Genomic DNA, 23,679 nt, shown 5'->3' with positions numbered 1-23,679 from the left:
TTATAGCGAAAGAGACCTTGGTGTGTAGTAAACGTGGTGATGTAGCGAGATCTTTCATGAAGTTCAAGCTGGTGGTAGCCCTTATTAAGATCCAGTTTTGAGAATATGGTGGCTCCGTTGAGACGGGCAATCATGTCACTAATGTGTGGCCCAGGGTGACGTTCTCGTTCGATAGCTACGTTGGCTGCACGCATGTCCACGCATAGACGCACTTTGTTATTCTGTCCCTTTTTGGGGACAACTACCACCGGTGATATCCACGGAGTAGGGCCGGACGTGCGTTCAATGATGTCGGTTCTGAGTAGTTCTTGCAGTTCATCGTCAACTGCTTGTTGCAGGTGGAATGGTACTTTCCGATGGTGTTGTGCCACTGGCGTTACTCGTTCATCTATATGTAATTTGACCTTGAAGTGGTTTAACTTTCCAAGTCCTTTGAAAAGGTTGGGGAACTTCGCAATGATGTCTGGGGTGTCTTCGGTCATGTAGAGAAGTTCTACCAGTCTGAGCCGTTCCGCCGTTGGCAAGCTGAGTAGGCAGTCGGCTACATCTGGACCTTCTACAACATGAATGTATGCTGGAATTGCCCGTTCCCTATACGATAGGGTGGTGTGAAATCCGCCGAGGCATGGCAGTGGTTTCCGGGACATCCACGTGAATATTCTCACCGCTGCAGGTTCCAGCGCGGGACGTGGCTTCATGCTTTGATATTCCAGGGCGCAGATATAGTTCAGTGAGGCACCTGAATCTAGGACGAATTTTGCTGGGTGGTCTCCAATTCGGATGTCTAGTTTCGGATATTTCCTCAGACGGTCTGGATCTGAGACCATGCATATGTACTCATCACTGTCTTGGGATACTGGTGTGTGGGTCACGGAGTCGCTGGACGTTGACGTGATCTGAGGGAGTGATCACTGGATCGGGAGGAGCTGGTCGAGCGTCTTTCCCGTTCTTTGACTGCCCGTGCGTGGTGATGTGTTGAGGACCGAGGCCGTGATGATCTTCGTCTTGAGCGCGATGATCTCTGTCTCGACGACTTGGTCTGGCAGACGGTTTCGAAGTGGTTGTCTCTGCCACAACGGTGGCATCGCTGCCCCATGGCTGGGCATTGGCCCGAGTGAGGGTAATCTTGTCCACATCTGTAACAGGTCGATGCAGGCTTGTTGGATTTGGCATGTCGTGCTTCCCGTGATCTATGGCCTGTTCCAAGTCTCCGAGATGAAGCGTGGTATGTTGACTTGTTTGATTTCCACCGATCAGACTGGTGTTTCTGATCCTTGTGGGCTTGAAGCCTGAATGCTTGTTCCGTCTTGTCTGATTTGTTTGTCTCCATTTTCTTGGCGTGATCTTCCGCCTGATCGTTTATGCGCGTAATTTCTTCAATTTCTTCTAATGAATAGCGCTTCTTCAGCAAGCGCCGTCGTAGCGATTCAGACTGACATCCTGCAATTATGCTGAGCCGTAGTGCATCCTCAGTGTTAAAGTCGTCAAAGCTGCAATGGCGGGCTAGCCGTCGTATGCGCAGTATGAAGTCGCACATTCGTTCCTCTTTCTCCTGCGCGGCTAGATTAAACGTGTACCGTTCGTAGTCAAGGTTGTATTTGGGTAAGAATTGCCGGTCTAGAGTCCCCTTGACATCATCGTATGAGGCTGTGGCTGCGTCAGGCAGCTCCTTGATGATTTGGGCAATATCTTTCCCCACTAGATTTCGCAGGGCAATTAACTTCTGTTTGGGGTCTTGTACTTGCGACCCAGTCATGTAGTCCTCAAAGTCATCGGACCAGCTTTTCCATTTGGGGCCCATGCTGCTGCCGGAGGGGAGTTCTAGAGGCTCAGGTGGCCTGAGGTATGACAGTCCCATGACTGTTGGGGGCCCTTGAGTCATCACTGCAGGGTTACTTGGTGGGGCTTGTGTCGCTGGTGTCCCTCCTGTGTCGCTGGATGAGCTGGGTTGTACGGACATTCCTTTGTATGGGTGCTTGTTGCACTTATTCCCAGTTGCCTGACCTCAAAATGGCCGACACAGATTATGTGCATGGAAGTCTATGAGCGGTGCCTGACCTTAAAATGGCCGCCGTTTAGGACACGTGGCTCTGGCTATGTAGGGCTATTTCAATTGTAGGAGCGCGCTGCAGGGTGCTTGCTGGTAATTTCAAAGGAACTGTTGTACTGGGGGTTGTCGCTTGACTGCAGGGACTCACCCCTTCCAGTTGTGGCCACAGCGTTTTTCGAGCCTTTTCTTCCTTGTGTTTTTCTCGTTTCGCGCCCTTTTCCCGGTCACAGCTACTGTTGGGGCTGCCCGAGGGCGTGGAGCATCAGGGTCGCTTTTCCCTGGGGGGGCGGCTTCTTTTCTTGGCGCCGCTTTTGGCAGCAACCGGGTGGCGTGTGAGCGCGTCTTCGTCTGCTCACTCACCGCTCCGGCGCAGGCTGCGGGCTCGATGTGCTCGGCTGCTCACAGGCAGCGGGGTGCTTAAGCGACGTGGGTTTTAGTCCTGGCATCCCACCCTCGTCGCCATTGTCGCCTTCACCCCAAAGAAACACCGGAGCCAAGGAGGTAGGTTGAACACGTCTTTATTTTCTCGTGTCTACCTCTTAACTGGCTTCCTCCTCCCTACTTCCTCTCTTCCCCACGCCCTTTCCTCCCTTGCCTGTCCTGTCACTTACAGGGTCAGGCAGTCACATTACGACACAAGCTCTTTTTTGTCTATACGATACGTAAAACTGCCAACAATTAAAAGTCATGGCCTGTCACACCCTCTAATCCCCCCTCCAAGAATTAAGGGCAATTCTGGCTCAGGATATACATTTCCGAGCCGAAGCTGCCTTGTTTCCAGCAGTTCATGATTCGGAAATCTGAATTTAGTTTCTGCAAGCAGGAATCGGGAAGTGGAAGACAAGCAGGAATCGGGAGGTGGGAGAGAAGCAGGAATCAGGAGGTGGGAGACAAGCAGGAATCGGGAGGTGGGAGACAAGCAGGAATCGGGAGGTGGGAGACAAGTATGAATCGGGAGGTCAGGAATCAGGAGATGGGAGACAAGTAGGCATCAGGAGGTGGGAGACAAGCAAGAATCGGGAGGTGGGAGAGAAGCAGGAATCAGGAGGTGGGAGACAAGCAGGAATCAGGAGGTGGGAGACAAGCAGAAATCAGGAGGTGGGAGACAAGTAGGAATCAGGAGGTGGGAGACAAAGTATGAATCAGGAGGTGGGAGAGAGGCAGGAATAAGGAGGTGGGAGACAAGCAGGAATCAGGAGGTGGGAGACAAGCAGGAATCGGGAGGTGGGAGACAAGCAGGAATCGGGAGGTCAGGAATCAGGAGGTGGGAGACAAGTAGGAATCAGGAGGTGGGAGACAAGCAGAAATCAGGAGGTGGGAGACAAGTAGGAATCAGGAGGTGAGAGACAAGCAGGAATCGGAAGGTGGGAGACAAGCATGAATCGGGAGGTCAGGAAGCGGGAGGTGGGAGACAAGCAGGAATCAGGAGGTGGGAGACAAGTAGGAATCAGGAGGTGGGAGACAAGCAAGAATCAGGAGGTGGGAGACAAGCAGGAATCAGGAGGTGGGAGACAAGCAGGAATCGGAAGGTGGGAGACAAGCAGGAATCGGGAGGTCAGGAAGCGGGAGGTGGGAGACAAGCAGGAATCAGGAGGTGGGAGACAAGTAGGAATCAGGAGGTGGGAGACAAGCAAGAATCAGGAGGTGGGAGACAAGCAGGAATCAGGAGGTGGGAGACAAGCAAGAATCGGGAGGTGGGAGAGAAGCAGGAATCAGGAGGTGGGAGACAAGCAGGAATCAGGAGGTGGGAGACAAGCAGAAATCAGGAGGTGGGAGACAAGTAGGAATCAGGAGGTGAGAGACAAGCAGGAATCGGGAGGTGGGAGACAAGCATGAATCGGGAGGTCAGGAAGCGGGAGGTGGGAGACAAGCAGGAATCAGGAGGTGGGAGACAAGTAGGAATCAGGAGGTGGGAGACAAGCAAGAATCAGGAGGTGGGAGACAAGCAGGAATCAGGAGGTGGGAGACAAGCAGGAATCGGAAGGTGGGAGACAAGCAGGAATCGGGAGGTCAGGAAGCGGGATTTGGGAGACAAGCAGGAATCGGGAGGTGGGAGACAAGCAGGAATCGGGAGGTGGGAGACAAGCAGGAAGCGGGAGTTTGGAGACAAGCAGGAATGGAGAGGTGGGAGACAAGCAGGAATCGGGAGGTGGGAGACAAGCAGGAATCGGGAGTTGGAAGACAAGCAGGAATCGGGAGTTGGGAGACAAGCAGGAATTGGGAGGTGAGAGACAAGCAGGAATCAGGAGGTGAGAGACAAGCAGGAATCGGGAGGTGAGAGACAAGCAGGAATCGGGAGGTGGGAGACAAGCAGGAAGCGGGAGTTTGGAGACAAGCAGGAATGGGCAGGTGGATAGACAAGCAGGAATCGGGAGTTGGGAGACAAGCAGGATTCCGTAGATGGGAGACCAGCTTTGAAATTGGTAGTCTTCCGCTTGGATCGGGAGGGCTGGCTTGTATGTCTTAACGTTTTTCTTTTTACAGAAGACGCTCACTTGACATGTAAAAATACACTTGGAGCAAGCCGAGCACAGAAGCCTAGCTAACGGCTAGGGCAGAGGCTGGGAAAGGTAATTAGGGTGAATATTGCAGGAATTATTTGCAGCATTCGGTAACTTGACGTGCGGAGGAGGTGTAGGGGTAAGGGTAGAAGAGTTCCCCTTGCTGCCCCACTCACCATTGCTTATCAGGGCACTGAGGAGGGGAGCTGGATGATGAACGTGGCTGTATGTGGGCAACTATAGGTCATAAGTCTCTGCTCACTTGCCTCCCCAATATCCACCAAGCACTTGAGTAAGTAGGGTGGGGTCTGACCAGTGTGGAAAGAACCTGCGTCCGGTCTTATAAATGTGTCTAACACAGCACCACTCTAACCAAAGATGTTTCATATTTTCCTTTTTTCACCCAAGAAAAATCTTGCAGGTTGGTATCTGTAAGTTATCCTCAAGAGACACTACCGGCACTACGCAGCACTTGCGGTCAGTCACTAGACTACAGGCGAATTTCATATATAACGCAGAATGCAACCAGCTGCCAAGAAGAAGCTAGCAGCTGGAAACTGGAATAAATGCAAAGCACCCAGGGACGTAGGCATTCTAGTGGCTCCATCCTGGAGGATAGAAGCTCGAAGGAAACCATTAAGTAGGATCTCTCCTGCATGGTCACATTGCAGTGGCACACTACGAGAGCAAACCAGGCTGCCATTGATAATTTTTAATGTATTCTGGAATATGTTGAATAATTATTTCAGGCCTTTATTAGTCTGTCGACGGTGGCAGAGCCAAGTTCTTCTTTCTTTGCCGTTTTATAAGAAATACAGTGTAGCGACATCCATTTAATTTCAAACGCTTTCTTCTATCACTGGGTTTTGAAAAGAATTGGAGCTGACATCACCTGCTCTTTGGCGTATTTTAAGATCCCGAGCTAAAATCCATTGTTCCATGTTTTATGCATTACATGAAAAAGAAAGTGCCTCGGTAATATTTTTTAAACATTTATTTTAAAAACAGCAATCAGGCTGCTTGTAATAACACTCAGCTCGGCTCTGAAAGCTGCATTATTCAATATGCCAGTAGCCCTTTCCATAATAGCAACATATTAGAAATTCATGCTGCTCTAATGCATCTGAATTCACTTCTCTGCTGCTCTCCCTATAGACCCATAGAAATATGGGCTGCAGTTTCCAATCTCGTGTACAGCCTGTATGCATGGGCGGATTGTCAAAACTGTTGTACTTCCAATACAAAGAGCAGCTTAATCGTACTCAGCAAACCACATGAAAGGCACTCGACCTTCACAGTGTTTGTGAGTTGTGGAAATAATATTCTTTTCAGCACTTGGTCACTTATGTGAACATATTAACCATTTGTAAAAATTTTTGCGATGCTGTACAGGGTGCTGATCAGTGCACCGGCACACATGATGGAGAAAAGCACTACTCCAGGCAACCAGAGCAGCACAAGGAACCAGGAAATGGAAAAAATGAAAAACACAAGAGCCAAGCCTTCCCTATCTATGCACCAGGAATTTGGAATAACATCTGGCATGCACCCTGCATGCGTGATTCTGGCTGCAAAGCTGGAATCCGGCTTCTCTTATGACATGGATACTCACAAACATTTTCTCGGGGGCCAAAATGTAGAGTGTGGGGTGTGCCCGAGGGCCGCCTGGATGAGACAGCAACCCGCCGAGACAGCGTGGGGTGGGGAATTACGAGGACAAAAGATTATGAGAAAATGCATCCTTTCCAATCGTTTTGCACATTTTGTAGCAGCCTACAGGCTATAGGCTAAACTACGTGTAACCTACACCTTTTTTAAATGTTTGCAGTCTGTGGTATACTGTGTGTAAGGGATTTATAAACTGCATATTCACTGTGGTTGCTATCACAAGATGAGATTCAATGGCATTATAAATACGCATCGCTTTATCCCAGTGCAACAACCAGGATTTAAGTCCGTGACCCTGCAGTGACACACAAACATATGAAGTCTATAGCAAGGAAACTGAGCTTTTCCACCAAAACAATGCATGTACACATATTACAGGGCTGCCAAGTTTTCAGCCTGCTTACTTGTGTAATTTCCATGTTTGCATTGTATGTGTTTGTGACATTTTCATAATTTATGTATGACACCTCGAGTGACACTTCTTCGCAAAGTGTATTGACCCAGGGCAGAGAAACAGCCATAGCGGTAAAAAGTATTACCTTTAGTACAGTATTATATTCAATTACGTTCAATAATTATAATTACTGCAAGCAGTACCAGCAACATACCCAGCTGCAAAATGATGTCAGAGAGGTTGACATGAAGCAAACTGACTGAACCAAAACATCAGGTTTACCATTTCCATGTATGAGGAGTTTACTCACAACAGGACATTTCTTTGGACTCTTTTGCCTGTATTACTGAATTTTTTTACAAAATAAAAATGATTGCAGGTACCTGACTGCAAATAAAAAAACCTGCAAGAAACCGCCTCACACTCATTAACCCAACCCAAACCTGTTATGCTCCTGTCACAGTTCCCATACATTTCTACACCCTTCCACAGTCCACTCAACTCAGCTTTCAAAAATGAGAAGGCTTGCCTGGATGACAGTATAAGCCTAACTTGCTGTAGAAAGAAAGCCCACAACCAGAAGAGTACAAACAAATGTACACTTGCAGAACTGTTTTCTTTGTTTTCTGATATTGGGCTTTGTTTCCACAGTCATTTCAGCTTTTTTTTATGAGAAGGGCAGCCTTGCTCATAAAACAAGCTGAACTGGCTATAGAAAAAAGTCCAGAATCACTAAACAATGTTGCCTGGCTAACAGCAGTAGCAGTGAAAAGCTGAAGTCGAACTGCTTTACCTCTAAGCTCCTGTGTTATCAATTCCCAAAGAAAGGCCTGCGGGCGGCAATAAAAGGTCTGCCGGGCAACCAGCGGCCGAGTGCCATACATCGAGTACCACCAAAATCATCTATAGTGGCACATGCCGTAAAGCACACCATGTGCCACTGTAGCTGATTTTGAATAATATATTTCTGCTAGCATAATTCCTATGTTCCCTCATTGCTTTGTACAGCACTCCATTCCTTCGTAGATATTAGGCTAGCTAGAGAATACACACTTAAACACTCTGTTAGCGAGTACAACTGATTTTGCTTAGTCAATTCTCACCAGGTTGTTCCATTTTTAAATGGTCCAGGGCACCATCTCACTTAAGAAGCATCTCCACATTGACTAATGCTAGGCTTCATCCCACATTCACTGTTAGAGAGGTTTGCAGTGTGTTGGGCCTGACAGTCATATCAGTAAATGCTGCAAATTTGTCCGGTGAGGAGATGGGCATAATTCTGCTATCTTCCCCCTCTTGTTTAGTGGAAGTATCTCAATCCCTGGAATCACATTTTATAGAATTATAATGCAGGCAGTCTATGTGAATTTTTTTGTGGTCTTTGGGTTGCATTTAGCCCATTCTATTACCTGAGGATGCTTTGTGGGGTTACAAGACGTAAGGTACTTATGAAAGGCCTTTTAATTGATACCCTCACTTCCCCAGGGAATCCTCGCAAACCTGTATCATTTCTCTGTACACCTCTGCCGCATAACAGTGAAGGGAATCTAGCGGTTCACGGCTTCCATTGTTTGTTACTTAAACACTCTTTACACATTGTGTTCATCATAGCAGTACTATGATGGACCCGCCATCTATCTAGGCTCAGGTGAGGTTCACAAAGTCCCTATTGCACAAAACAACATATCTTTAAATTGCCTGAAGATAACTGAGGATTTCTAAATATCAACCTGTCAAGGTACCTGGACTAAGGAGACCACTTTCCTTCATCTGCTCAGACAACTCTGTCACTTGTTTCACTTCCTGTCCTAGAAACGCAACCCTGCCCATCAAACAAAGAAGAAACACTGACAGTTCTTCCTATCACATTGAGGACTTCAAGGGCTCCACAGCCGTTCCCTAGTACATAACACACAGCCTTGGCACTGATTGGCAACATTTATCCGTCTAAAATGTAGCTCATTTTCACTAAAAGATGCATTAAAAGTATTCATATACATTGCATATACATTGCAATTGCTTTTGTTTGGATATACTTGCTAGGTTTACCTAACAATAATGTTGAACACATTTTAAGGAAAAAAAGCCACACGTTAGTTTTTTTTTTTGTAAATATGAGGATAACTTCTAATATGTGCACCAATGTTATTTAGTGTCTGAAAATATTTTTGTAGCACTAATATAAATATCCTGCGTCAAATTTAGAAAAGATTCTTCCTGTTTTGTGAAGCCAATGGAAAAAGAAATCATATTTTGCACATGCACTGATCCATCAAGTCAGTTTGTGCATGTGCTGTGTGTTTGCAAATTGCCCATCATACTGTCATCTGCCCCAGCACAAAATGAGTGATTGGGAACATGCTGTCCAGTCGCGGCCGGTGCAGGTAAGTGCGGTAGGGTGGTGGCGCGGGTCGGGGGAGGGAGTCAACAGACAACGGAATAGATTTAATTTATGTAATTTTACCTATTCTGCGTCGTCTGTCGACTCCCCCCCACCTTGCCCGCACCCAGCCCCATCGCGCTTACCTGCGCCGGCCGCTGCTGATGCTGTCAGACATGGCAGGTGCAGGAAACATTCTCATGGTGTTGTGCTGGCGTAATCCCTTACTGAACTAGAGCAGGACAGCAACAGAGGATGGCACTGTAAAGCCAAGAGACAACATTTCCCTTTAAGGCATTGCAAGTCCCACACTCAACTGCTCTTGTAAACATATCATTACATTTCTACTACTAACATACAGATGTTTAAGGTTTTTAATAGAGGATGGCATGGATTAAAAGTTGGGAGCGTGCTAAGATCCACCGAGATGGTGTATGAGGGCTAATGCATATTCAAGAAGCAGAGGTGTACCTACTTTCCCTACAATGCACTGTGGGCCAACCAGCAAATGAAACTAGCCACCTGTCAACTGGCAGCTTGGATTGTGAATCTCTAAATGCAAACACACATTTGCAAAAAATCTGCAGTTGTAATTACATGAATTACCGATTAGTTTCGTATTCACTGTTTACAATGATATTTAGAAATGTATTTGCATCGACACTCGCGCAGCATAATACAAATTTGTGCTGCACTAGCAGGCCTTTAAAATCTACAATAATTAGATGCTACGTTTTGCATTGCAATATGTTACACAAGCTTAAAACATTAGCAAATTTAACCCGTTAGTTGCGCTCATAATGGGTTGTCTATCCTACTTTCCAGATCTCTCGACTTCTGAGCTACCTTGTTGAGGACAGTGTCCTGAGAACTAGGGTGTGTTTTAAGAATAGACTTTTCAGACCTGCCACTGGTTTAGCAATTCATTGTGATAATCTACAAGCTCTCAAGGCTGTGTTCACAGTTCTCTGAGAGAGGCAAATCGCTGTCCTTGCTGGGCAGAATGTCTGTCTTGTTTAGCTGTGGAATCCATAAACTAGTGATATTAATGTCAGTCTGGGAACATTAGTGTTTAAAGACAAACTTGGGTTCTAAATTGTAAGCCTAGGATACAGAGGGTGACTTCCACACACCATTACTCCGACTCGTTATCAAAGAGCGGTGCATTACTCTTTCTCCATTAAGACAGGTTTATTGGCCTTACAGCTGGGTCCCTTTACGTCATTTAATATCAATTTCAGCTTTTGAGTAAGAGGAAAAATCATTCATCACAATATTTTATATTTTTCAGGAAATCCATACTTGTTTCTACTTCTATGAGGAATATAATTTTTAAAATTACTGTCCAAAATCTACTGGAGGGTGTAAAATATAAATTGTCTTTCTTTTAAAGCCAATAAATGAAAAGAAAAGAAATGGGAGGATATTTACTTCTGACATGTACTAGTATCCAATAAACCTGTGGTTCAATTTTGTGAAAGTTTATCATCATCTATGAAATATACACAGCTAAGCCCGTCTGAGTGATAGACCTCATCGCTGAAGTAATTTTCCCGGAATCTGAATCCTGCAGTCTCTCAAGGAAAACTCATCTATTCCTAAAGACATTGGAAGCCAATAACAGGAAACAGAAAACCTACATGTGTTCTCTGAACATGGCTTTCATAACAGATACCAACCATGATTCACTATCATTTTCACTGGGACTAAAAAAAGAAAATTGATTATACTTTTGGATTTCTTTTTCCTATTTAGGTATGGCAGAAATTAAACCAATTTAGACCGGTCAGTATCATGCAGAAAGTACTTAGTAAAGGGAAAAAAAATCTTGCCATGAATTGTGGAATAAGAACAAAGAACCTTGAGAATCTAAGTCACCAGATACATAATGTGATTACCTTGCCTTAAGAGTATATCTAGTTGGTGGGATCCAAAATTCATGAGCACATAGTCCAGAATTTGCTTAACAAAGGGAACTCTTTTAACCCACGTATGTGCTGTCTATCAATATCTCTGAGACTGGAAACCTTGGGAATATTAAAATGGCTCTCACCTCATTGCTAGAGCATTTCCTTCTAAATCTTGGATTATATGCCAGTGAAATACTGATGACCAATCACAGGACACACATAACAGCGGAAGATTGGTGGTGACATTTAGTGAAGCCTTGGACTATGTCTGCCCTCTGACAAGCCGTCAACTTTATTCAGTAATCCATTGATGATGGTTTAGGGCTCAATTAACAAAAGGTAGAGAATAAGGGATTGACAATTGCTCACACAAGACCAATTTTATGTTTACAGGAAATTTGTGAATTCTGTTGGATTCTGAAAGAATTGGAGGGGTACCCATGGGAATCTATGTAGTTACTATTGAATACGAAGATGTACCGTAAACACAAAAAATAAGTGCCTAAATAAACAACACGTTGTTGCTTTGCATCTATGTGTGTGCTATACACATCTGCATACATACATACATGCAAACATTCCTACATACATATCATTTCCAACCAAGGAAATATGCATATGGAAATTGGATGCAAATGTGTGTTTATCACATTTATATTCTTTTGTTTTTCCATGCAGAATCCTTTCAATAAAGGATCTTCTACAACCCCCTTAATTAGGGGGATTTAACTCCTGATTTTCACCTAAATTTGCAAGTTAAGTGTATTCAAGGTTTTTACCTACCCACAAGAGGTATGTGAATATATCCAAATTGAGCAGTTTGTTGGCATTCGCCTACTTTTCAAGGTAGAATCCTGAAAACAGCTGCGTAGACGCCCGTCTCTGAATTTGTGAATGCTAAGGTGTTATCAAGAATGCAAAAATTCTGTATTAACAATTTCCACTTGCTTAGTTTACATTCTGTAAGGCAATAATTGAACTTTGCTTTTTCGGATGCATTTATGGGAATTTAGCTTTGGGAAATGGTTCTTCAAAGCCACAGACCTGCTTTTGCTATGGATTTCTTTTGTGGCTCGGCAAACAGAGTGGCAAATCCACCAGTTTTCTTACTTTCTCCACACGTTTCAGTGTCTGAATGTTTTTCACCTGGATGTATGACATCACAACGCATGCTTTTACTCCGCATGCCATTACAACGCAGTTTTTACAACGCAAGTCGTTACAACGACTTGCGTTGGGGGGCGCTGGATAGTGGAATAGTTTAATTTTCTATTTCAACTCCAGTCCCCGTGGATAGTAGGGAAGGTGTTGGATAGAAAATTAAACTATTCCCTATCCTACAGCGCCCTCCAGCGCAAGTCGTTGTAACGACTTGCGTTGTAATAGCTGCGTCGTAATGGTAGTGCGGAGTGAAAGTTGCGTTGTAAAGGATGTTCCCCATTTCACCTGCATTGTGTTCCTCGTTGTAGTTTAGTTCTGTGTTAGTGTTTATGATCTATTATTTTGTAACCTACCTACTTATTTAAATTTGTGATCTGGCACGGATGAAAATGCTTATTGGAAAATACTAAATACCTGCTTGAATATACTTCTTTGGTAGTTGACACATGGACTAACTCTTTTCATCAGCTTCCTTCACTGGGCTCTGTGGGTGAGTGATTCAAATAATGTTTGGGATTGATCCTCGGGAAATCTCAACATTAAACTTCTTGCAATTCATGCCTCCATATGCAGCTCATACCCTTCAAAAAATGCCGTCTACTACAATACCAAAGGGGAACAAAAAGGCAATGTGATACCATCAAAGTCACATTTATAAACCGTGCCAGCATAAGCATGTCTTCTTAAAACAACTGGGAACCCTGCATTACCACCAGCATTGTTGTGGACAACTTCGACTGGTTCTCAAGCTGTCCAGGCCGGTGTGGCAATGCATACTCCTGACAGCAAAGAATGCATATGACTGTGAATATATATGGTCTTCAAGTGCTAAAAGGCCATACTAGTTGCAGATGCATCAGGTTCATGCTGTATAAATATTCCTAACATAACGTATATCTTTTATGGGGCCTCATAAGCAGGTAGTCATTCTTTCTAGAAAGGAACATGTATTTCATCAGTTTGTGATAACTTCATGACATTAAATATTCTTAACAATCGCTTTGGAGTGAGTTTGAGTCTGTAGTTCTAAGGAATATAGGAAGTGTCGGTTATGAAAAGAGGAAGGTGGAAACAACTGAACTTGAAGAAGTTATGGTATATTTAAAATGCTTCTAGCCGATTATTTCATATTTACACATGACAGTTAAAAAAAGATTAAAGCTGTCTTTCAAGAACTTGACAACAAATTATTAAAGGCGCTGAGTACGGCCCATAACGAATTTAGAAAGTTAACATGATAATGTAAAGAAACGAAAGTCTAAATCAAACAGCCAAACATCTCAAATACCAAGGTGTTAAGAACTTGAATGCAGAATGGAAGAGCACCAGAAAGTCATTACTTTCTAGAAAAAAGGTGCACAATAAAATACTGGAATAATAATGAAAACAAAGACAGGAATAATACTTTATGTTTTAAAAATGGTATCCAAGGGTATGAGAAACTCATACTATCAACTACAAAGCACATTATAGCCATATTAGTGCACTTGCTTTTTAGTGAAACTACAAAAGGAAAATACTACAGTTTATATAATGGAGCTAGCTTGCAGGACTAAAAAAAGGAAAAAAAGGTACTACAATCCATATTAAAATTTCTTGGCCTAAAAGTTCATTTATTTTGAGGTTATTCAACAAACTTATTCATAGGGATTTATTTGGTTCCCAAAGCCTTTGTTATTTGTTAAGAAACAAAGGATGGCTGAACCAATTTAGGCACAAACTTTACATGGAAAGATCTTATTTATTTTTGCAATGTGAAAGGTTGGCCTTTTATCTTCTGTTTTTAAGGACAACTCAGTATTGTTAGCAAAACGGTTTGCTCATTTCATCAATTCCTTTTGATCAATACATTTTACTTAAAACTACTGCTAAGTCACTTGATATGCATTTCATGAAAAAGCAGGAGGTCCTACCAACGCCTACAGGGGAAATCCGCTCTGTCTCCGATAGGCTCAAGGAGCCTCTCAGTGCGGAGGGTGGATCGTAATCCCCAAAATGGAGGTGGTGCCTGCTCAGGCACCGCCGTTAGGATTACAATGCACGTTTCCGACTGCCTTTCTATGGCGGGCCGACCGCCATAGAAAGGCTGTTGGAAATGGACTTTGGGGGCCCCCATCCTCCACTTTGAGGCCTGGGGGCCCAAACATCCATGCACTGTGAGGCAGGCACGGTGCATGGATGTTTGAAAAGTGTAATTTTCACATTGCAGCTTGTGCTGCAGTCCGCAGCACAAGCCACAATAGGAAATGTGGACTTTCCGACTGCCGTGATGGCGGTCACATCCTTATTTGGGAAGCAAGATCGTAGACTCTTTGTCGGGCGGTCCCATTTCCGACACAATGCTGGTTGGACGCTCGTCCGACCGGCATCGTAATGAGGCCCATAGTCTGTCTCATTACAAATGTAACATAACCTACACATTATGACATGGTATGACATAACATAATGTAGGATAACGTACCTGAAATTAAAGTTCAAGGTTGCAAAATTTCACAATGAATATTTAAATTATCTGGATTAATATATATCTAATTTACTGTTTAAGATAGATAATGCAACACATCAAAGAGCATTTGGGACAATTGACATTCAAATACTTTTTTCAGTCATTAGTCCAAAAGGCACAAATCAGCAGACAAAGGTCAAGCACATATGGTTCCATATATTTACAGTATTGGATGGTGCAACCACTTCCAACATCCGCTGCTCAGAGATGTATGAATTACAACAATAGAATAACCAAAAGGGGAAGGTGCACTCGAATGAAGTCAACAGAACAAGAATTATTTTGTAAATTTCTTCTTCTTTATTCAGAATATAGGTTTTCTGTGAGCAAAGGCACAGCCAACGCATTTCGTTCCCTTTTGTGCCGTGGGAACTTCGTCAGGGCATGGATATATTAATTTGCGAAACGCAGATAGTCAAGATCGCAGATAAAGGAGGATGATCTGAATGGGAACGTCCTTGGCTACAAGATTCTTAAGTAAAATCCTAGTATCTCCTTGTCCTTGTTAAGTCAGGGGCTCCACGGTAAGGTAAGGCTGCTAATAGTCCAAGTACAGAGAATCCACGAGAGAGTGAAAATCTCTGACAGGGTCCTAAACACCTTCTTAAGTTCCAATGAGAGCTATCTTGTAATTCTTAATCGGTTTAAAAAGAAATAAGAATTGGCCAATAAACTTCACGAGAAAGAATCTCGCTTAAATCAGGTGACAGTATGAATAGCAATATAACACTTATTCGTCACGGAGTCGAAAAATTAATTATTAATGGTCCAAATATGACCAGGGTGGACACGAGCCAGAGGTATAGCACCTGTAATAGGGAGCCGACAGCAAAGATCACCGTGAAGTGGAGGCCCATAGTCTGTCTCATTACAAATGTAACATAACCTACACATTATGACATGGTATGACATAACATAATGTAGGATAACGTACCTGAAATTAAAGTTCAAGGTTGCAAAATTTAACAATGAATATTTAAATGATTTGGATTAATATATATCTAATTTACTGTTTAAGATAGATAATGCAACACATCAAAGAGCATTTGGGACAATTGACATTCAAATATTTTTTTCAGTCATGATCTTGCTGTCGATGGTGACATTTTTTGTAGCTCTTCCAAATGCTTATGTAATATTGTCCTAATTGTCTGAAAAGTAACACAAACAAAACAGAGTTGGTGATTTTAGGAGGCCTCAGGTCTATTTGGTAATTTACTTGATCCATGGACGCATTCGTCCAATGTCACACTCCCTCCCGTACTGTAAAAAAAATGTAAGAAGTCACTTTGATGATAAAATATGATTCTAACTTCAAGTAGTTGAGGTATGCGCCACATGTTTTTTCTGTCTGAAAACACTATCTAAACTTCCTTTTCTACTTGAGCATTCTAATGTTAACATTCTTGAGCTTATTGTCATCGCACATTGACTACGCTAGCGTACACTAATTATGGCTTCCTGCCTCCACAGTACACTCTCTACAACTGGTTCAAAATGCAGCACCTCAGCTACTGCTTAAACTACCATGCAGGACTTCGATCTCTGGCCATCTAAAGAAGTTACTTTGGCTTCTGATCCACAAACGACCCTTAATCAGAGCCTCTGCATATGTTTAAAGCACTGCACAGTAAAAGTACCTTCCTTCATACAGAAGCTGTTTAACTGGTATACATCAGATTGCCCCTAAGGCCCGGCCAGAGTTCAATTCCTCGCAGTACCCAAAAACAGGAAGATGCAGGAATATGTGCAGAATTTACTGACCTATAACATTTGCTTGATGACCAGCTATGGGAACTAGAGATAAATATATATGTTTATGTGTGTGACTAGCTCCCTAAAGGAAGTGCAGAAAGTCTCTGAAAAAGTAGATCTTTGAGCTCTAGGTTCTTGCTAGCACTAGGCACAGCCTTTCTATTAAATTGATTAGTGTCAAGACAGATGCTTCTGGGCAATCCCACACTTTACAAATTATATAAATAAACAAATACACACAAAGTAACAGACATGTACTCATCCATGCCTACTATATATAGCCTACTATATATACATACAATATATAATGGTGTTACACAACTAGAAAAAAATAAAAGCTTACATCACATATTTTGCATAGTATATCAATATCTATTGGTCTCTTTGATGAACCTTTTTTCCCATTTTGAGCACTTATCCCTTACAACACATTGACATTGTTATAATTGCAAGACCTGTTAATATGAGCTTATAAAAGCTAAATTAAACAAACACTTACCATAGAGATGGAATTTGAAAGAAGTGACCCATCCTGACCAAGCATGTTAGAAACAGTAATTGCAGGTAGGTCCATGCTTTGTGGATGAAACTGAAGCAGACCACCCTGACTCATTGGGTGGCACAGGGAGTGGTAGCTAGCCTCCACATCTGACAAGTGCAACAGAGAATGGTCAGGGAGTGAAGGGGGTGTAATTGGTGGAATGTTAAAATCTTCACTCTCCAGACTTGAACCAGGGTACGACTGTGAAAAAGGAGGGAAAACAAATCATTGTTACATTCTATTATTTAATGCATGCTTCCTGAGATAAGTAATTTATAACCTGGACAAACAACGTTTACAAATAAATACCTACATCTATGATTGCCTAATTTTGTAGCTATTTGCCTTGAAAAATATGAAGTTGAAATTGTGCCATGAAATGAGGTAATGTGGTAGTTTAAACAAGTGAATTATTAGCTAGTTTGCAAAATCTGCGCAAAAAGCACACACAATGTTTTGGTTGTGTGTAATACAAATCCTAAAATGGTAATTAGGAAAATGTAAGGGAAGGATGAACCTTTACTTGAACACATCCCTAAAAAAACATATTCTTATTTTGGTTTCCCATTCTACACGCTGCTTTCATTCTGCATATCTCTTTCTTTTAGGCCTTCCTCATTATTAACATATCACTGTATGATGAGGCTCCTTCATTTAAGGAATCATGAGAGCAAACTATGGGTATGGTTATGGAGTCAACAGCACTGTCTGCAGCTGACACTTATGCACTTTCAGATCCATGCTGGATTAGTGGTGGAACAGAGATGCCCTCCGGATCTGATACTCACTTTGAAATACTGAAACATCTCAATTATGCAGCCAGGAGAAGGTCTTCCTCTCTCTGGGCATTCGTCAGGCATGTTAGAAATGTCCACACTTTCGCCATGGTTGGCAGTCTTTCTTCTCTTTCAACACTCACAGACCTTGCACTTCTTGTGCTTCTCTCAAGAACTGACTGGTTCAAGTTGACCTGTTTTAGTTGGGCCTCTACTACCGTGGTTGTTCATTTAGCGTAACTTGCACTTTATCTTCTTATGTTCTACAGGTTCTTTGACTGTGTTTTTACTGGGACTGCATGAGGTGGCCATGGGAAGATGTGAAGCCTGAGTTTTCCATTTTGAATCCAGCAGCCTTCTCTTGTATCAATACCTCAAGGATTTGCCTCAGTGTGTGGGTAAGAGGCTCTTGGATTATGCTAGTGATCGCTAACTAGAATGGTCCAAGTCTTGTGGCTCTCAGATTATTTTCCATTTTAGTGCAGTCCAGTGCAGTCAGCTAATATGTTATGTGGGAGGCAAGGAGAAAAAATCAAGAACTACTGCAAGCACAAAAGAGCATAGAGGGGGATTAGGTAACAGAGGTCACAACAGGACACTATGTGGTCAGATAGGCCAGCACACTGGTAAACACAATACATGCACAGTGAATACCAAAGATGCAGAATGAGTTGAGGACATCACACAAGGAACCCTCTTCAAACACCTGCTTTTCTTTTGTCTCTTCAGAATACTGTGAGAGACAGAGAGCTGGAAGACACGGGTCGGATCTGGTTTATGCTTTGAGTCTGCTTAGCTTAATTTAATTTCTAGCAACATAGGTGGCCCCTAATGGGGGGAGTATAGGCCTTGACTTCCACGGCAGTAGTTACACAAAACCCTCCCTACAGGTAAGGTTTTTTTAATGCAATTTGTACATTTTATTTCCTTTCAGACAAATAAGGCTGTTTCAAAAACAATTCAAGATTCAAAGAATCTCTTAGCTTCCATCTTACATACTAGGGACTCCTATTCAGTGACGGTGCAGTGCAAGTGAATCAAGTGAGCATATAGTGCACCAGTGTTATATGCAAGGCAGTATATGCATGTGACTGATAGGGATCATGTGATGTTATGAACAACACTTGTTTCAGAAATCCACGATCAACTTAAAAACTAAGTCAACATTTGGTTTTGTCGATGTTTCAACCCATGTTGCAAAATTAATTAGAAACGGGTCATCATCAGGACAGGATGTTTTATAGGAGGCACCAGAACAATGCAGATAAGAATCTTAATGTGTCTGGGGTGGGCCACTACATCAGGTAAAAACAGCATATGGACAGGCAAAATTATTAGAAAAAACATATAAGGGAAGCCCTAGTATGTCTCAAAGGCTGCTTCTTGTTATTGTAGGTACTAGGTGAGCGACTGCAGGCATTAATCACTAATGAAATATGTCAACAGGCCAGTACTGAGGGGGCCACAAAGGGTTGCGCTGAAATTGAGGTATGTCACTGGATGTTGATTTCAAATGAGCTTGTAAACACATCTTTCGATCGGGGTAACAAAAACATCTACACCCATCTAGCGATCGGGGTAACCTGCACCACGAATTACCCATCCAAAGATTGGCGTGATGTCTGAAAAGAAGCTCGCCGGCTGGCGTGTGGGCTGCACTTCCTCTGTTAGGGACCACATTTGTTCTTAGAAATTGTTGTACCCGGGTTACTGGGTTTGCCCCTTTTATTTCAGAATAGCTCCATTTAATTGCCATTTATATGTATAATTTAAATGGCCAATTCCATTGTGCGAAATGTTTCTACTCAATGTGCTGCCATCCATTTCACATATAAGGTGTTGTGGTGGATCAAGTGGATTTCTGTGGGTTTTTTTTATCAAAAACAAATTCATACTACTGCAGAATTTTTTTGTCAAATTTCAGTACGTTTTCTTTATGTAATATTACTACTTTTAAACAACTAATGTAACCTTGAAACCGAACCAATTATATTTCTTACTTTTCTTTTACTTTGATTATGGTCTCTACTTTATTTATACTAAATACCTTAACATGCAAGTTAATAAACTCTGTAGCTTGTATGTAGGCAGTTTTAATTAATTGTGAACATGGATAAATAATAATTTTGACTGACGTTTACGACATACTGACATGTAAAGTAAGAAAAACTTTTGTTAAGTAAAACATGTAATTTACTGGCTTTTTATAGTGTGATGTTATGGGCCCCTGAGGTGATGCGCTATTATTTCAGCTGATAAACTATAGGCACGAATACTAACATAAATAATGTAATTGAAATGTATGTTTTAACACTTTTGTAGCACACAAAGAAGGGTAATTCTAATATTATAAAAGTATCTTTCGGTGAGCCAATATTTCAAGCATCTGAAGTATAGGAGAGAGCCATCTCTTACATAAGGGAAAAATACCACTGCTAATAAATCTAATCCATCAAATTACCACAGGATTATGACAGCTAGTAACATGACTATAAGTAGATGCTTAACCAATGGCTTTCCCGCTGCATGATACAAGACCATGCCAAAATAGCAGTCTTTAGCAACGAACATAAAATAAGATCTGAGCTGATCTTAAATACAGTCAACAGCAGAAATATCTGCTACTACCTGTGGTCTAGGTTTCGTATGATGGCTATATTCTCGTTTGATAACAGAGATATGTTTTTTGACACAAGGTTCCTGACACTGACCTTCAATTCACACCTTCATTTCTACCTTGCATTATTTTTTACTGTTTGGGTAAAATTTGCAGTATGTGTTAAAAAAGCGAACTACCGCCTTTTCAGCTTAAAAGTGAAAATGATGGCGTTTTCCACCAGTAGAGTACCACTGGTGACAATATGGACTGCTAACGCCAATGCAGGGTGGGTTTCTCTGCACAGTGGTAGTTCACCACTGGCTGGACTTCATCTGAAACAATGTCAGTAGTAAAGAAGCTGAATGCGGCTTAAAAGTAAGGCTTGACTTCCAGCATCGCTGCCTCTTGGCGCTTACGCTGCTATTCAGAACTTCTCATGTATTTTTATTAATGAGTATGAACAATGTAATTCTCCTTAAGAAAAGGCTAGTTGATTTGTAGACTTTGAACCAAAAGGCAAAGTACTGCTACAAGGACATTAAAAGACTAAAGGGACTACGAGTTAAGCCATATCAATAAAATGGTATGAATGCTGACCTATATCCATAATAAATTTAGACTGGAGGGATATAGAAAAGAATAGAAACTGGACATTTGGGCAAGTGATCAGATCGTTTTCTAAGAAAAAGTGATGATTTCAAGTCTTTTGATTACCTCAGAGTGTAATTTGCCTAAAGCCACATTTCACTTTTACAAGACATATAGGAATGAAACTGTTTCACAGCTATACAAGGTAAAGAGCACAGCTGAATATTTTGCAGTGACGTTTGAACGGGCCCCTGACCCACACTATTGAGAAAAAGATGGAAGAATATAATTAAAGAGAGTTTTTTAATTTGTCATTTGTTTTTGGAGAGAACTACATATGTGTTTGACTCTTTGGGGACAGGAGCAGCCCTTCTTCACAGAGAATGTGTCCGGAATGATAGATAGTTGGTAGTGGTCTCTACGGTTCAGCGAGGGGTAAAGTCATTCATAAAAATTAACCTAAACCTACTCAGGCCATAGCCTGCATAGTAACTTGTGATGCACAATTGCTGCAGGTAGCAATTGTAGCGGGCAGTATTTGTGAGTAACAAGTGGGTGATTACATAAAGAAGGATTAAAAACCTATGCAGTACAGTGCATGTTTGGGCTTCGTGTTCATCTTTGCTTTCTGTAAACCGCGTCGGTTTAATATAATATATTTAAAAACATGAATGATAACTATTTCCGGTGAATTTGACAAAGTGTGAGACGTGAATGGGTTGCAGTTAAACGTGGACACTTCAAGAATGTCTTGTAACCTGAATCGGCCTAGAGCAGGGGTGATATGCGGGCTGGCCACACAAGGCAGACTCTTTTTTGTCCTGTAATGGACGTATGTTTAAATGAATAATCTGCTTTATCTAGAATAGATGAAAAGTCTCAGAAGCAAGTGTTGGTGAGTCTCATTTTAACATGTGCTACGAGCTTGGGATTTTAATGTTTTACAGAAGAAGCACCTGATCCGAATTTGCCTGGCACTCGTTAAGCTGTGCCATTTAGAATTTTCAAAGCAGTGATCCTATAAGCAACAACTCACCTGTTTCCTCTAGCTGAACAACACGAGTGATTAATGGCCATATGAAAATAGGCAGTAAATCAAAGTATCATGCAGCATCTGTTTCTAGTAACATTATCACTGAAAGGACATCATTTTTCATCATGACCATCTATTTCCACTGTAAAGACATCACACATAACACGACCAGTGACATCACTAGTGCTTCTAAGTATAAAGCATATAGTGATACACTTGCCCTATGCGTAACGCGTGCAATGTATTACCCATAACCGTGCCCTGTGCTAGCTACATACACATGCAAGGACAGTGTAAGTAAAGGACACCTTGTCTTAAGTGTTCTAAGTTGAACAAATAATTGTATATAGTATACATGTATACAGGGGCCACTGGATAGTGACATTAAGGGGCATGGCCTGTGACACACCAAGTAATTTAAAGGGTATGACTTTTAACTATGCCCTCTGACTGCAGTATAGAAAGTCTTGTGGCATGCCTATCTGAAGGGGTGCACAGGGCATGATCTTTGCTTTCCACATTCAGGGATATTGAGCATCAAGTACAAGGTGGCATACCCTGCGGCCATGCCCTCTATGTTGTACAGCTAGCATGCTACATGGAGTAATATAAGTCATACTTGTGTGGCGTGCACAAAGGACTTTGGCCACGCCAGAACGTGTGCTACATCCAGTGGCACTAAGCACGTAGGCACTACTTACATTGAGGATAACATTATTGCTGAACTGTGACGTCATGAGCAGTGAATTATGGGAGATGTGGCTTTATAACTTATTATTGATACATATTGTGTTATTTTTGGGTTTTGATCATAATATATCATAAGATAGGCTAGCATGTGATAACAGTAATAATGACCTTTTAAAACATGTATGTGAATTTCTTAAGTTTCATATTAGTATAATATTATCATTGCCTGACCTATCAAGGTGGTAAAACCAATGTCCACGTATTTCACTAAGGGCATGCCACTTTGGATTACCGGCTGTCCAGCACACTTGCCAACTTTACTTGTACACAAAGGTTTCTTGCATGCCCTGTGTATGAACTGGGCAAAAGGCATAGTTCATTTCCTCTGACCAGTACCTGTGCCCATAATGCCCCTGGTGTACACAGCACATGATATTCCTAGTACTGGTCCAGTAATCCTACTGGCCATATCCACACAGTAGGGTCTGCATACTTCAACTGCCAGAACAGGGTACATGGCATTGGTACTGGAGTAATGGCCTGTGCCAATTGTCCAAAGCATTTTGGCTAATGGAACCAGAACATGGCCTACATCAATACACTATGTCCTGTGCCTATTCCTATAGTAACGCTGGAAATACAACAGCATTGTTCATACTCTGTGTCCTCTACTCATGACCACCAAATCCAAATGGAATGGTCATAATGTCTGGACATGCCCACTCAGTACCACTGCCCCTAGAGCACAAATATTGCCCCAAGTCCCACTAACTCTTTGGCCTTCTGGGCGTGACCTTTCGTCATTTCCAGCAGGCAATGCCTACTGAGTGTGGTATATGGCTCTGGCCTGAGGCCTAGTGTCCATCTCTCACATTTCCAGCAGTACGTCATCTCACAATTTCTAGTCGTGGGCTTCTGAATGGCTCTGCAGTGGGGTTCATGTTTCATTTGTAGCTGTATGTAGGTAGCCCTTTGCCTTTCAGGCATCATGACTCAAAGCATTTCTTGCTGGTGGTGAGTGTTTTGCATTGTGTGGCACATGACAGAGCCTGAGTTGTAGAAGCCTTGGCCATGCAGCAAGGACGGATGCAGATGAAATTGTGACTAATTTACTGTTATTAATGGCT

General features: G+C 42.4%; 1 protein-coding gene across 2 annotated transcripts in view; it reads right to left on the bottom strand.

Moving 5' to 3' along the window:
- Positions 1 to 23,679, bottom strand: part of TOX (thymocyte selection associated high mobility group box) — a 337,263-nt gene that overhangs the window by 121,750 nt on the left and 191,834 nt on the right. For both annotated transcript variants that reach the window (XM_078687266.1, XM_078687267.1), the window contains one exon: positions 16,825 to 17,067. In XM_078687266.1, the coding sequence (XP_078543392.1) occupies positions 16,825 to 17,067 (243 nt within the window). The remainder of the gene's footprint in view (positions 1 to 16,824; positions 17,068 to 23,679) is intronic.

Source organism: Lissotriton helveticus, chromosome 4_1 (genome assembly GCF_964261635.1).
Source record: "Lissotriton helveticus chromosome 4_1, aLisHel1.1, whole genome shotgun sequence".
Taxonomy (NCBI): Eukaryota; Metazoa; Chordata; class Amphibia; order Caudata; family Salamandridae; genus Lissotriton; species Lissotriton helveticus.
This window is presented reverse-complemented; position numbering and strand designations above follow the sequence as displayed.